Genomic DNA, 14,286 nt, shown 5'->3' on the forward strand with positions numbered 1-14,286 from the left:
TGGAATTGAAACCTTGGCTTGTGGAAGCTTTTTATTTTTCACAATTGTATAAAATTAAATAGAAAAAAATAACACCCACAGACACCCTGGCTTCACATGACAGATCCCCTGGGGCTGATGTACTCTTAAATAAAATGGTTTTGTTTTGAAACATTCATGATCATGATGGAGGACAAAACTAAAACACCTTGTCCACATATAACGCCTCCAGATAAGATACAAAGGCTAGGATGTGAATAATGCCGCTTCAAGTACTAACTGCATCTAAAATAAAATTTCTAAAATAATATAGTAAATAATAGATTATAGCTATAGCAAAACCACAATTGCACTCAAACTAGTTTACAAAGTTTAACATTTTCTTTGAACCAAAATGCTGTCTGTAAGAGAACTTCCAGTTGCAATTAAAAATACTGCCACCCTTGGCGGTCATGTCAAGGCGTAACTGTTTGGAAACTGCTGATCTTGAGCTGTGTACCAAACTTACCCTAAATTCAGCCTTTTTTTTATTATTATTTAAAACGGAGTCAGAGAAAAATCAATAAAATAATTTACAGAACAACAGACCCCAAAAGTCCCAAACTAAAATCAAAATATCCCTTTTTTTAGTGGTTCTTCCCATTTTGTGTGCGAGTAGCGACCATATCCGTTGCACTGAAATACTGTAATAACCTTATATTTTAAATACAACATTAATTCACATTTTAGAATAAGAAGCATTATGTAAATATTTGTTCACAGACTTGTTTATATAATTATGTGCTTTCTCAGGTGCATTTTGCTATGTTGCATTTTGTTTCCCGTGGCAACATTTTCCTACACTGTCCTTGTTCTTGAAACTAAAAGCAGTTTTACTAGAAAACATCTAGAAATGTGCAAGTTTCTGCAAGATGACACCAGTTGAAATTGTAAATATATTTTTAAAAGAATCCTTTGGGGAGCAATAAAAAGGCTTGTGTTGTCCAGTAAAAGTCATGTCCATCAGTTGGTCTGATGCCCTAGAGATGGCTGTTGTAATGGCTTTGGAGAACTTTCAGCATTGCTTCCATTAGACTGTAGCACAGCTTCAGGACAGCAGGGAGAGACTACTCCAGCTTCAACTCCACACTTCTCAAGGTGAGAAGCAGACGACTTTAAATCATGTGAAACTTGACTCCTGAAATAGAGAAATCCAGAAATTTGGATTTGGAAAATGGAAAAACCATGTCGCTATCTTCAGATCAGGCTTTTGATAAGAATGAATTGGGTTGTGTGTGTATACATGTGCAAACCTCTGTGGTTGTCCTGCTGCGATGCTGAAAATGTGGACGTTTCTGCTCATGGATGTCTTGTAATCTAGTGATGAGAAACTTCTTGTCTTCCCCCTCCTGATCATGACAATGTAGTGAGTTATGACTTTATGGCTTCTTTTAATGTTTACTAAATAATCACAGCTAATAGTTAGGAATTAAAGAAACAGTAACAAAAAAAAGAAACAAATAAATAGTTTTATATTACCCCAAATATAACCAATAAGCCAAATAACGATTAATATAACGTAGGACCTTTTTTTTTGTTTGGTTTTGTTTAAAATAATTTTTTTTTTTTTTTACACTGAAGGCTGAAAACTTTAATAGAGAAGTTAATAAACTTTTTTGTAAACCAAAACACCTTCCATAAAAACAAAAAAATTATTACATTGGTTAATCAATTGGCAAAAAAACCCAAAAACCTGTAGTGCATGGAACAGCTCTGTTTTGTCGATTTGTTTTATTTGTAGCCAGCATAGATATATCACTAATTGTTACCGTATTTTCCGGACTATAAGCCGCCCCTTTTTTCTCACGCTTTGAACCCTGCGGCTTAAACAACGAAGCGGCTAATTTATGGATTTTTCCTGGGCTTTTCCCGGTTTTACAAGCTTCAAGCCAAAAAACTGAGCCCTATAACATTAGACCAATGAAATTGCGGAACAGGTTCAGATGAACCAATAAAACTCTTTATATTAAATTGCGCTCCCACTGAATCGGGCCGCACCAGATCATAAATATGGATGCGGTTCCTCTGATGTTTGACCTGCCGCTCACTCGAACTGTATACAGGAAATGCGAATCATTCGTCACTCTGAAAACCACCGGGCATGAAAAAAAAAAAAACGCACTTCACTTGTGTTCTGAGCTGCACGGCATCGGGAGAAAAGATTCACAGACGGTGATTTTTAAATGCACGACGATGCCAAAAGAAAAACTCCCGAGAGAAATAGTTGTGAAAGGAAGGAGGAAGACAGTGAACAATGACTTTCTTGGTAGGCTACTGTTTAGATACAAGCCGTGTTACAGACATGGTCTTTCATTAAAGCCTGTGTAAAGTTCATTAGTTTTAGTGTAGGCACCTGCGGCTTATAGACAGGTGTGGCATATTTATGTTCAAAATAAAAGTCTGTGTCAAATTCAGTGGGTGCGGCTTATATTTGGGTGCGTTTAATAGTCTGGAAATTATGGTAAATTATAAAATAAGCAACAAACCAGATTGAATAATGACAAGTTTTGAGGAAAGAATTTTACACTTCATAGATTATATGCACACTTACATTTTCAATCTGTTCCTGTAGAAGCTCAATAATCTTCCTCTGTCCATCCACCACCTGGCTGTGAAAGTAGATTATAATTCTAGAGAAGATGAAAAAGGTGTATTAGTCATGTTTTTAGTTCATTTATCTTCTCTTCAAACAGCAGGTTTATTTTGACAGCGGTTTGCTAAATGACACAGAATAAGGATGTATGACTTACAGGAAGACTCCAGCAGCGAGAAACAGAAAGAAAGGGTTCTCCACCAGGTATGTATGAACCCAGGTGAGCCAGGTCAATTTAGGGTTATCCTTGGCCAGCTCTTCTACCCACTTTTTTCCTGCCTGAAACATTGTGTTGAGGCCACGAAAAGGCCCACACTGCTCAGATGGTTTTATCCTGCACCACAGGAACATGCAAAAACGTAAAAAAAAGGGGGCAGAAAGAAGGAGGAAGTTTAATGATAAATCACGAGAACATCAAATCACATTTTGTGTACGACTTGTTAACTCACGTCCACATGGTGTAGGTGACACACACTGATGCACCCAGGAAAGAGGGAAAGCAGAGGAGGGTGATGAAGAATGTGGTCATCTGACTCGCCCTCCATGGCTTTCTGGGAGCCTGACAGTTCATCATTAGGCTTGTCTACAAGAGAAAATGTAAACGAAAGAGAGATTATACCACAGCAATTTGCCAGACATTTTTTTTAAATATCTACATTTGTATCTAATTAAAGTTACATGTAATGTAGTTTAAAAACCAAAAAAAGAAACAAAACCAGGGCCGTGGAAGCTCTGTGTGAGTGGTTAAGATTCTGATCTGAAAGTTAAGAATTGAAATCTCCACACCACAAAGCCTCCTACTTCTAGACACTAGAGCATCGGCCTTAACACTCAACTGCTCAAGTGTAAGAATTTTAAAATTGTGTGTTTCTCTAAAATTACAAATAAATAAAATTTATTAAATCTAACCAATCCAAATAAAGAATCAAACCCAGTAATATCATCACATAAATATTTTACATACAAATACATATATTTAACTCCATTTCAAGTTTGAACCAGGGAACACCCAGGATCTAAAAACTGGTCCACTCTCTCCACCGCCACACTTTTCTGCTATTTTTTTCTGTTTGCACTACAACACTTGAATCTCTGGACTGTCACTTTAACTGTGAACTTGCACAGCACAGTTCACTTTATACCACACCACACCTCACCGCACACGGTCACTTTATACCATACCACACCACACCTCACCGCACACGGTCACTTTAAGGACAATCACATCAACCACCTTTTGTGATTACTGTTTATGGTCATAAGCATATCTTGTATATACACAAGTACACACTTTTTTTTTTTTTTTTTTTTTTTTTTAAACATAGTTTATGCTTTTTATTTATCTGCCTTCTTTTTCTTTGTTTATTTTTCTTCCCATCCTATTCTCATGCCGGACAGTTGTATAATGCATTTCACTGCATGTTATACTCTGTATGTATGTGTATGTGACAAATAAAATTAGATTTAATTTGATATTGGAAGTGTGCTGCCCTGTGGGGGCTCCACAATATTATCATTTATGACCCTGTGTAGTGACCTTATACAGGCGATACTGATTCATATATACCTTTACATTCAACTTTCAAACATAAATATTTTAAACATACCTTTTTGATGTAAAAAAGCAAGAACAGCTTGATAACTTGCACTGCAGGCAGAAGGGGTGCAAACAGCACTCCCAACCTGCACACAATAACAACATATTAGCTGTATTGTAAACACAATTGCAATATGATGTGTTTAATTCAAACAGAAACAAGAGGCACATTTGTCAGTGTTCTAGGGAACTTAAAATTAACACATCTAAAGTGTGAACCCAGTTCCTGAATGATTTCCGGTCTAGTCTGGAGTATGCTGAATGATCGCATTTCAGCAAAAATAGAGAAGACAGAAAATGATATTGTTTGTCATGTAAATGTCTTCTGAATATGCTCTGTAACTGAAGCATTTATCAAGAATAGATTTAAGAAATACATAATTTTCTTCAAGTCAGTAAATGCTAAAAAAAAAAAAAAAAAAAAAAAAAAAAAAACACAGTGATTAGTGGTTTAATAGTATTTTGGGGCAAGAATATGATAAGGTTGTTTGTTTTACTGCACTTGATTGCAGTTCTACTATTTATGTGGCAGCAAAGGCTATGCTTCTAGCAGTGTGTAAAGAACACACATCCAGAATTAATCTATCTTGCCATTTCCACTTATTCTAACTCCACTCAGCATGGCATTATGGGATATGTGATTTACCAAGCTAATGTCTGTCCATATATAAGCTCAAGAACATTCCGAGCAATATCAAACACCGGCTTTCTCTCCTTCTTCAAAACCTTCTGGGAAAACAATCTATATAAAGAGAAAATGTAAACATGTCAGTTTAAGCAAACTGTTTCTCTGTAGTGTAAAATGCTGCATGGTTTTAGATTACTTAGTGTGTCATGTTTAGGTGGTACAGTAGGACAGAGAGCTCACCTCCACAGAAACTCCCCAAAAAAGGTATCGAGTATTGTGAAGACAAAGTCCATTAGCAGGAATCTATATAGTTCCTGTCCTACAAAACTCTCCCAGCACTGACAAGAACATAAAACAGCATATAAACACACACATGCGCACATACACACACACACACACACACACACACACACACACACACACACACACACACACACACACACACACACACACACACACACACTCGTATATATAATGTATAATCAAACATGTGGGGTTCAAGCTAAACCTTGTGCCAGTGTTGGGTAATTTATGACCACCCTTTCCTACACTACATGTTCTCATGGCATGGCTCTGCATGTCTGCTGGACTACTTTAAAAAATATTAGTATTCTGGCTCATTTTGTCTTTTATATCTTTGCATCAGTGATGAGGCACTTTTTGTTTCTAGGCTATACATAATTACTGTTTTTAATAAATTGCCTAAAGCAGCCAAATGAGGTGTCCATTGAGATCAGGACCTCTTTAGACTCCAAATCTGAGGAGTGTTTCTTAGTGTTTCCCATAACTTAAAACCCAAAGCAACAGCTGACTTGATGCTCCTTTTAATAACGTCAATTAATATTTGTTTGCTTTTGCCAAAGATTGTGAGGGAAGTCCTTCATACAAGTCTCTGTCTATGAACAGTTACTGTAGAAACAATAACTTGTTACAATGAGTATTAATATAAACCTCATTTAAATTACAGACTGAAACCATGGTCAAAGAAATTAACCAGCATTAACTAGATCACGTTTATTACAATTCTATAACGTCACATTTCCCCACCCCTAACATATGTTTACCAACCATAACAGCAGCTGAATACACTGAGCTCAGTGCAGGATTTATATAATTAATACCATGTGAATCTCTCACCTCGTTTGATTTCGTTTCAGTAGACGGCACACGACTAAGCCAATGATGACACAAGACTCCAAGCACACTCACTTTCAACATTAAATTCCTGTTTAAAATAAATAAATAAATAAAAAAAAAAGACATAACATACATACAAGAATATGACAAATGGGTGTTTTGGAAATCATTCTTTAATCTAACAGCAATATATAATAAATGATGTAAATGCTATACCAGTAAATGCTTAAGCAAATGTTAAGTAATAGTTTCTAACAATAAGAATTCCTGAGAATCAAAATACTTTTTGGAAAAAAACATTTTAAATTCATACTTTTAATATGGAAAAGCTCAACACTGCATAACTGTTGGTTCAGGTGTTAAGAGTGAAAGAAGTGAAAATCCAGACACCAGAAAAATTACAGAGGTTATGAGACTAGCTAACTAGGAAGTGTTGAAGGAATCATGCGTCATATAGAGGATATGAGGTGTGTTGTAATTTCTAAGAAAATACTCTGCGACTAAAACTGTACCTGGAATCAATGTCAGTTAAAACCTACCTGAAAATGGCAACATAGTTGCGTGTGCACGGTGACTCATAGTCTTCCATCCAGGCCACAACATTGAAGAAGCCGGGCAAAAGCAGGTTAATCGAGGACACAACTACAGGAAGAGCCAGCAGGCTAATTTCCTTCCACAGGTCATTGCTGATTTTTGCATATTTCTGCAGACAGGAAGAAAGACATGAATACAGATCATAACATCTGGAGACATAATTCAGAAAGGCAAGTCATAAGCCTGAGGGGGCAACCATGCACACACAACTTTGGAATTCTGGGCCTGTTGTTCAGAATGTTCCCCTACTGACTTACAGAAGTGTAACAGATACTGCTACTAGGAAGCTAATTTAAAGCACTAAGATCAAGGAACAAGACGGCATGAATTAGGTTAAAACAGTAAAACACATAGCAACCTGTACATTATTCATCATCTACCGATTCTTTCCTAAATTGGAAAAAATCAGAACAGGCCATGCTCACTGCAACAAGTGATACGAGTGAACAGAGTAGTTTATGAAAGATTTTGAGCACACTAGCAAGTATTGTTTGCTACATGGTCGGTTTAACAGCAAATCTCTATAAACGTGTGAGTGTATGCTTCCTACCGTGTGCATATACTCTGAGAAGTAGTACACACCAAGGGAACACCCTACAGTGATCACAACGCATATAACCCAGGCCAGAAGCTGGATAGACAGAATTGGCATGCGCTGCAAGAATGTAGACTTCTCCTTCTTACGAGTCACCTCTGCTAGTAACTCCTACACATATCATACAAAGTGAGAGAAAGGTCTACATCAGCAATGCTTACATGCTTATATAGGTTTTATAACAAGATACATATTTTTGAGCATTAATTTGCAATACACAACAGTGTGTGAATTCTTCTTACTCTGAGCTGAGTGGCGATGTTTTCAGATTGGAGCCGAATTGAGGATTTCTTGCTGACTTTATAATCCCATGAACTGAAGACTTTAATGGCCAGCAAACCTTTGGACCGGTCAATCCGGAAACTCTGTCCAAAAGACTTGGACATACTGTAAAGAGTCATGCAGAGGTAATGTAGTCAGTTGTGTATAAACATGGATGGCATGTCAAGTCTATTAACTATTTTACTGTCATTATAGACTCATTAGATAAAGTGAATTTAAGTGTAATTAAATCTCACAAAAGCGCACTTTAAACATGGGCTTAAAGAAATGGTTCCAAAACTGACAAGTTAGTATTTTTGTCCAGAATGTAGATGTAATAATTTGGACAAATTTCTCAGATTTGCTAGGGTTTAAGGTAAATCTGACCTGTACACGAGGATGATGCAGGTGATGAAGAATGCCATTCCAATAGTGAAGAAATAGGCAAGAGGCATGTTGTAGCTTAGACGATCACCACAGGAACGCTGGTTTCCAACATAAGTGCAGTTGAAAATCTTGTTACTGTAGTAGCCATAGTACATCAAGGAGTCTTTAAAATAACCCTGAATGTGTGTGCATGTGTGAGAAAAATGAAGGGAGAAAAAGAACAGTAACTGGTAAAAATGTATAATGCTGTAGAAAAAAAATGTTGTGCATTACCCCATATGTATTGCTACAATCTCACAAAAGTGAGTACACCCCTCACATTTCAGCAACCATTTTATTATATGTTCTCAAGAGACAATACCATAGAAGTGAAACTTGGATATATTTTAGAGTCGTCAATATGCAGCTTTATAGCAGTACAGATTTACTGTCCTTCAAAAATAACTCGACATACAGCCATTATTGTCAAAATAGCTGGCAACAAAAGTGAGTACACCCTAAGTGAACATGTCAAAACTGTGTCCAAAGTGTCAATATTTTTTGTGAGCACCATTGTTATCTAGCACAGCTTTAATACTCCTGATCATGAAATTAACCTGAGCTGCACAGGTTGTTGATGGGATCAAAGCTGCTGGATGTTAAACACATGGTGATTCTTCACCTTTCACTTTAAAATGCCCCACAGGAGCCCCATTAAGACTTCCTCAGCAAGGCTGTTGTCATCTTGGCGGTGTGTTTGGGGTCATTATTATGTTGGAAAACTGCCATTCTGCCCAGTTTCTGAAGAGAGGGCATCATGTTCTGCCTCAGAATGTCACATTGCATGTTGGAATGCATGTTTCCCAAAAGAAACCGCAGCTTCCCAGTACCAGCAGCACTCATGCAGCCCCAGACCATGTATACCAGCACCAAGTACTCCTCACGAGGGCGTCACCACACATGCTGGACACTATCTGAGCCAAGCATGTTTATCTTAGTCTCATCAGACTACAAGCCATAGTTCCAGTAACTTATGCTTTTGGACAGGTTGTCTTCAGCAAACTATTCGCAGGCTTTCTTGTGAGCCAGCTTCAGAAGAGGCTTCCTACTGGGACGACAGCCATGAAAAATGACTTGCTGCAGTGCGTGGTATATGGTCGGCTGAGCAGACCTTACGGTTCTGCAACCTCTAAAGCAATGCTAGAAGCATTCATGCCAGCTTTTGCACCATGATGCACAGCACAAGGACATCTTTGATTGACCCTTACAAGTGGAACCAGTCTTAAAAAACCTCTGACCCTGTACACTGTACTGCAACTGCAATAGGACATGTGGCTTTGCATGGTTAAGTGGTTATCATTTCTTTCATCATTCACTTCTGTTGAAAGCTATTTTTGCAACAATAGCTGTATGTAAAGTATTTTCAGAAGACAGTAAATCTGTATTGCTATACAAGCTGCATAATGACTTCTCTAAAATAAATCCAAGTTTAATTTCTATAGTATTGTCCCTTGAGAAGATACAATAAAATGGATGCTGAAATGTGAGGGGTGTACTCACTTTTGTGAGATACTGTAAGATTAATTTAAAATAGGCACAAATTATAATTGTGAACACTACCCATGAGCTTTTGGGTGATTTTACACAACAAAACTACTTCTTAATCTGCATTAAAAACGCTGTTTAAATACCAGCCTTTCTTAGCAATGGTCTGTAACGTTAGAGAAAGATAAAACACCATAACCTTCAACTGAAACCAAAACTCCATGCCATCAGAAGATAATTTGATAGAAGTATAGACAACATCCCTTTGCAAATTTCACTCATATATATATATATATATATATATATATATATATATATATATATATATATATATATATATATAAACTTTATCCAAGTATTTACCTTTAAGCAAAAACACATTAGGCTCCCTTTAAGTTGTACTCTTTTTATTTATTTTTATAGTGTTCCAGCACTGAAAAATTTCCCCACTGCAGGGCAAATAAAGGTATATCTTATCTTCTGATTATAGCAAGCTACAGCAAAACTGACTTAAGTATTATTTTTTATGATTCAGTCTAATTCTCAAAAACTATATTTTGAGTAGCATGGGGTCAATAGCAATTGGAACAATACATAAGAAACTTTAGAACAGGTCATCTTTATTCCGCCAGGGCAGCGAAACAGCAATAGCAACACAAATATAAATGTGTAAGTGTGTCAAAAGAAAGAAAAACTGTGTTTTAGTAATGTATTGGGATAACTGGATTATATGGGACTGTATTAAAGGATTGACACCATTACATCAGAAGACATTTTAGCAACTGGAGTTTGACTATGGACTTTGAAAGATTTTAAACGGCGCTCTCCATCGCAAAGCATATGATTTAACTTATGTTCATATGAAGGCTTACCGTCCCCGTTAGCACCTCGAGGCCATATTGTACAGATGGGGCAAATACTGATGGGGGCCAAACAGCTTGGGGGACCACCAGGAAGAGCCCAGTCACCAGGACGAGGAAAACATTGAAGAAAAACAGTTTCCTGAGGAAGACAAAATAGGAGAGGACACCTGTCCCAAAGCGACCGCTCACTGTCTTCAGAGCCGTTTGCCATAACTGCAGTGTGGAGTGTAAGGACAGCCAGCTGTAGCCACTTTGTCTTAAAGCCTGATATAAATACAGAGGGGGAAAAAATTGAGAGAGAGAGAGAGAGAGAGAGAGAGAGAGAGAGAGAGAGAGAGAGAGAGAGAGAGAGAGAGAGAGAGAGAGAGAGAGAGAGAGAGAGAGAGAGAGAGAGAGAGAGAGAGAGAGAGAGAGAGAGAGAGAGAGAGAAGCGAGAGAGAGAGAGAAATCACTTTTCTGAAACTTCAACACTAATAGCAACATTATCATCATTGTAAGTAAAGGCAATTTGCAAAGCATTTTAAGTTAATTTCAGTTACATTAAACGACAAACAACTGAAAAATAAGCATATTAAAATTAAATAGGGTTTGGCATTGATTTAAACTTCAACACAGAGCTGCAATCTACACCAGATGCAAGTCACATACTAGTGTTATATTTATTTTTTTATTTATTTCTATATCGTCTTCAGCTGGGATGCTTATGACCATTAGATAATTATAAAATATATGTGTTTGCACTGTAACTGTTAAAATTCATTAATCCAACAACATTTTCACTGAATGGCACTGAGCTTGGCATCAGTATTACTTAAATTAAACACAAATGGAAAGAGGAACTCACAATGAAAACACAGTCTTTGAGTTGACTGCAGCAGGGGACTTGGTCAAGGTGGAGAGAGCGGGCTGTTTTATTCAAGGCCAAACGTCTGTGTGAGGAAAAACACAAGATGCTTATATTAAACACTGCATATTCACACAAACACCATCTTGGCAGTTATTAAGCCCCTCATTTAGAAGCCTAATTTAGATCCACTAAATAAATAATAAATCAAATTACAGACCCATTTCAAATCTTCCCTTTTATGTCTAAGATTTTAGAAAAGACTGTGTCTGCCCAGTTATGTTCCATCTTACAAGAAAACAAGATCTTTAAGAGAGTTTCTGTCAGTTTTCAGGCCCCATCATAGCACAGACACTGCTCTAGTTAAAAATCACAAATGACCTATTTTTAGCTTCAGACCAAGGCCATATCTCTCTGTTAGTTTTACTAGATCTTAGTGCTGCATTCAACACTAGATCATGACCTTCTCCTGGATCGCTTACAGAATTACATCGGCATTCGGAGACAGGCATTAAGCCGGTTTAAATCCTACCATACCGATTGTTACCATTTTGTAGATTTAAATGGAGAACTATCCAGGTTAATGCAAGTAAATTATGGGATGCCACAAGGTTCAGTTTTAGGACCCCTGCTTTTTACAATATACATGCTTGGAAAATATTATAAAATATATAGCTAAATACAGCTCAATTGGCTCAGTTAACAGAGTGTGTTAGAGAAATAAAAGATTGGATGATATAACTTTCTATTATTAAATTCTGATAAGACAGATTTAGCTTATCGGCCAAAAAAACAGTACACAGATGCGCCAGCATTTTAACCTGCATAGAAGGATGCACTGTAAATACTAGGTCAACAGTAAAAGACCTGTGAGTTGTTTTAGACAGCAACTTGTCTTTCGAAAAATCATAATCAACCATATTACAAAAACAGCCTCCGTCTACCTCAGAAATATTGCTAAGCTAAGAAACATGTCTATATCTGATGCAGAGAAGCTCGTCCATGCATTCATGACATGGACTATTGTAATGCATTACTAGGTGGATGTCCTGCATTATCAATAATCAAGCTACAGTTAGACCAGAATGCAGCAGCCAAAATCACCCACCTTAACTGTTAAATTCTGTAAAGCTGCTTTGAGACAATGTCCGTTGTAAAAAGAGCTATAGAAATAAACTTGCCTTGACTTAATGTGTTAATCACAATGCATCTAGACAACCAGTAACATTCTGTTCATTCAATAGTTTAACTGTGGCTGGCTCTAAAAAGCAAAAAGTCATTATTTCATCATTCACCCTTCATAAAACGTTGCTTAATAAAAAAATATATATATCTGTGTACATGCTAGATAAGGTCTTCATTGTAGATAGCGGTGACAATAAAATCACCTTCAGTGTACAGAAGTTTGAGAAACAGACACTGTTCATAGAATATGTACACAAAAATAAGCAGTCAAGCTTAGTATAGAAGTGCATACCTGAGTTCCCTCTTCTCCCCAAAGTTTAACGGAATAGCCTTCAGCATGCGCACCCGATCGCCCACAGACAGGTTCTGCAAGTTATTTACTAGCCGCTCCCTTTTATTCTCTGCTTACAAATACAAACCATACTAATTATTCACATATTCTTCGAACAGGATGTTAGTGATTACTGTTTTATATGCTGTACACACATAAGGTCTACTCACCTTCCCTGTCAAATTGCTCAGCATTGCGATCAACACGGTAGCCGCAGATGCTGGGCCGAGCAGAGCGGGAGAAAGAGCGGATAGAGGGTTGGCTCTGTCTGCGTCTGCACATCTGCATGGTGCGTGTATAATACTGAGAAAGGATCGCACCTCGGCTGCGTCCTAGGATACAGAAAGACAACATGATAAAATGTGATTCAATTAAAATTACATAGTGCTTAAAAAAAATCCATGGTTTTGTTCACACCGCAAGGTAATTCAGACTTTTTAAACAACCCAACCAGAGGTTTGCTATATGCAACTTGTAATGAAGTGTGAGTGCAGCGGGTGGCAGGATTAAAGATATACTCTAAGGAGAGAAAGTGACAGCTTTTTCATTTTCTTTGAGCTAGTAAGAAGAACAAGGATGTGTGGGTGGAGCAAAGCTGAAACTAAAGTGCTCAATTCTTCTCAAAGTGCTAGGATTTGTTTGCTTAAAGTCTTATGTTACAGTCTGTTAACTGTGTCAAGGGGCAAAAAAAAACCCCTAATGTGTGCTCTTACACTGGGTCTGTTGTGCACTCTGTCCAGCATACTGCTGATACTGTTGCAATGAGAGGGTTGAAAATTCGATATTTAATTGTAGATTAACAGACCAGAGAAGTTTAAACATATTTTTCGCTTATGGTGTCATTGAGGACACGCAATAGTCAATATTCTGGCAAAGTGTCAAGCTTAAAGCCTAGTAAGCTCATATTACATATTACATATTATCTGTAATATGTAATATGTAATATTACATATTACAGATAATAAGCCAAGCACTTCACAAGGAGCTGATATAGAACAAGAAACAGTGTTCATAAAACACAAACATTACTGCTTTTATTAATTTATTGATTTCAAGTCAGATAAGAGAAAAATTTGACTGAGCAAAAAACTACACTGTTAAAACTGCTGTCTATTAAATACAACACTGACTACAAACGCCTGCACATAAAAAAAAATAAAATAAAAAATAAATAAAAAAAGAATAGATCCCCTTTCATGAATGTATATATTCAGCCAAAATATGCTGAATGTGTGATGTTTGCACGTTTTAGTTTGCACAGGTGAAACCCTGCTCATTTGAAAATCTTTTCGTGTATTGCAATATATTTTTGGTGACTGACAAACACACACACAAACACACACACACAAACACACACACACAACGTAGACAGCACTAACCAATAGTGCGGCTGGGCATTGAGGAGAGAACTCTGAGAGTATCTGAAGACCAGCGCTCGTCCACCAATGGTTCAGCTGCCCCGCCATTCTCATCAACAGCAAACAGTGGAAAATCATCTGAAATACATTCAGACAAAAGTCCTACCTAAATCAATCTCACTATAAAGTAACAAGCTGCTAATAAAATAAACTGGAATAGTCTCTCTTATTGTCATTCATGTTTACATCCAGTGCATCCGGCCCATCATGTGACTCAGGGCTATTTTTGGTAATCTGTGGGAATGATACAAATCTGTCTGAAATGGGCAATCAAATGTCTTACAATTGATCCTCTGTTAGATTCATGCAAA

The 14,286-nt window shown here is 37.1% G+C and overlaps 1 protein-coding gene across 2 annotated transcripts in view; it reads right to left on the reverse strand.

Annotated features, from left to right (window-relative positions):
* Positions 1 to 14,286, reverse strand: part of tmc6b (transmembrane channel-like 6b) — a 25,659-nt gene continuing 11,373 nt past the window's right edge. For both annotated transcript variants that reach the window (XM_083558069.1, XM_083558068.1), the window contains exons 4-21: positions 13,937 to 14,053; positions 12,728 to 12,889; positions 12,519 to 12,627; positions 11,042 to 11,126; positions 10,207 to 10,461; positions 7,811 to 7,986; positions 7,405 to 7,549; positions 7,118 to 7,273; positions 6,513 to 6,676; positions 5,974 to 6,061; positions 5,077 to 5,174; positions 4,855 to 4,950; positions 4,219 to 4,294; positions 3,061 to 3,194; positions 2,769 to 2,945; positions 2,570 to 2,648; positions 1,272 to 1,367; positions 1 to 1,156 (exon numbers count right to left, since the gene is read on the reverse strand). In XM_083558069.1, coding sequence (XP_083414195.1) covers positions 1,139 to 1,156; positions 1,272 to 1,367; positions 2,570 to 2,648; positions 2,769 to 2,945; positions 3,061 to 3,194; positions 4,219 to 4,294; positions 4,855 to 4,950; positions 5,077 to 5,174; positions 5,974 to 6,061; positions 6,513 to 6,676; positions 7,118 to 7,273; positions 7,405 to 7,549; positions 7,811 to 7,986; positions 10,207 to 10,461; positions 11,042 to 11,126; positions 12,519 to 12,627; positions 12,728 to 12,889; positions 13,937 to 14,053 — 2,231 coding nt within the window. In that variant the 3' untranslated portion in view covers positions 1 to 1,138. The remainder of the gene's footprint in view (positions 1,157 to 1,271; positions 1,368 to 2,569; positions 2,649 to 2,768; positions 2,946 to 3,060; positions 3,195 to 4,218; positions 4,295 to 4,854; positions 4,951 to 5,076; positions 5,175 to 5,973; positions 6,062 to 6,512; positions 6,677 to 7,117; positions 7,274 to 7,404; positions 7,550 to 7,810; positions 7,987 to 10,206; positions 10,462 to 11,041; positions 11,127 to 12,518; positions 12,628 to 12,727; positions 12,890 to 13,936; positions 14,054 to 14,286) is intronic.

Source organism: Silurus aristotelis (genome assembly GCF_946808225.1).
Source record: "Silurus aristotelis genome assembly, chromosome: 13".
Taxonomy (NCBI): domain Eukaryota; kingdom Metazoa; phylum Chordata; class Actinopteri; order Siluriformes; family Siluridae; genus Silurus; species Silurus aristotelis.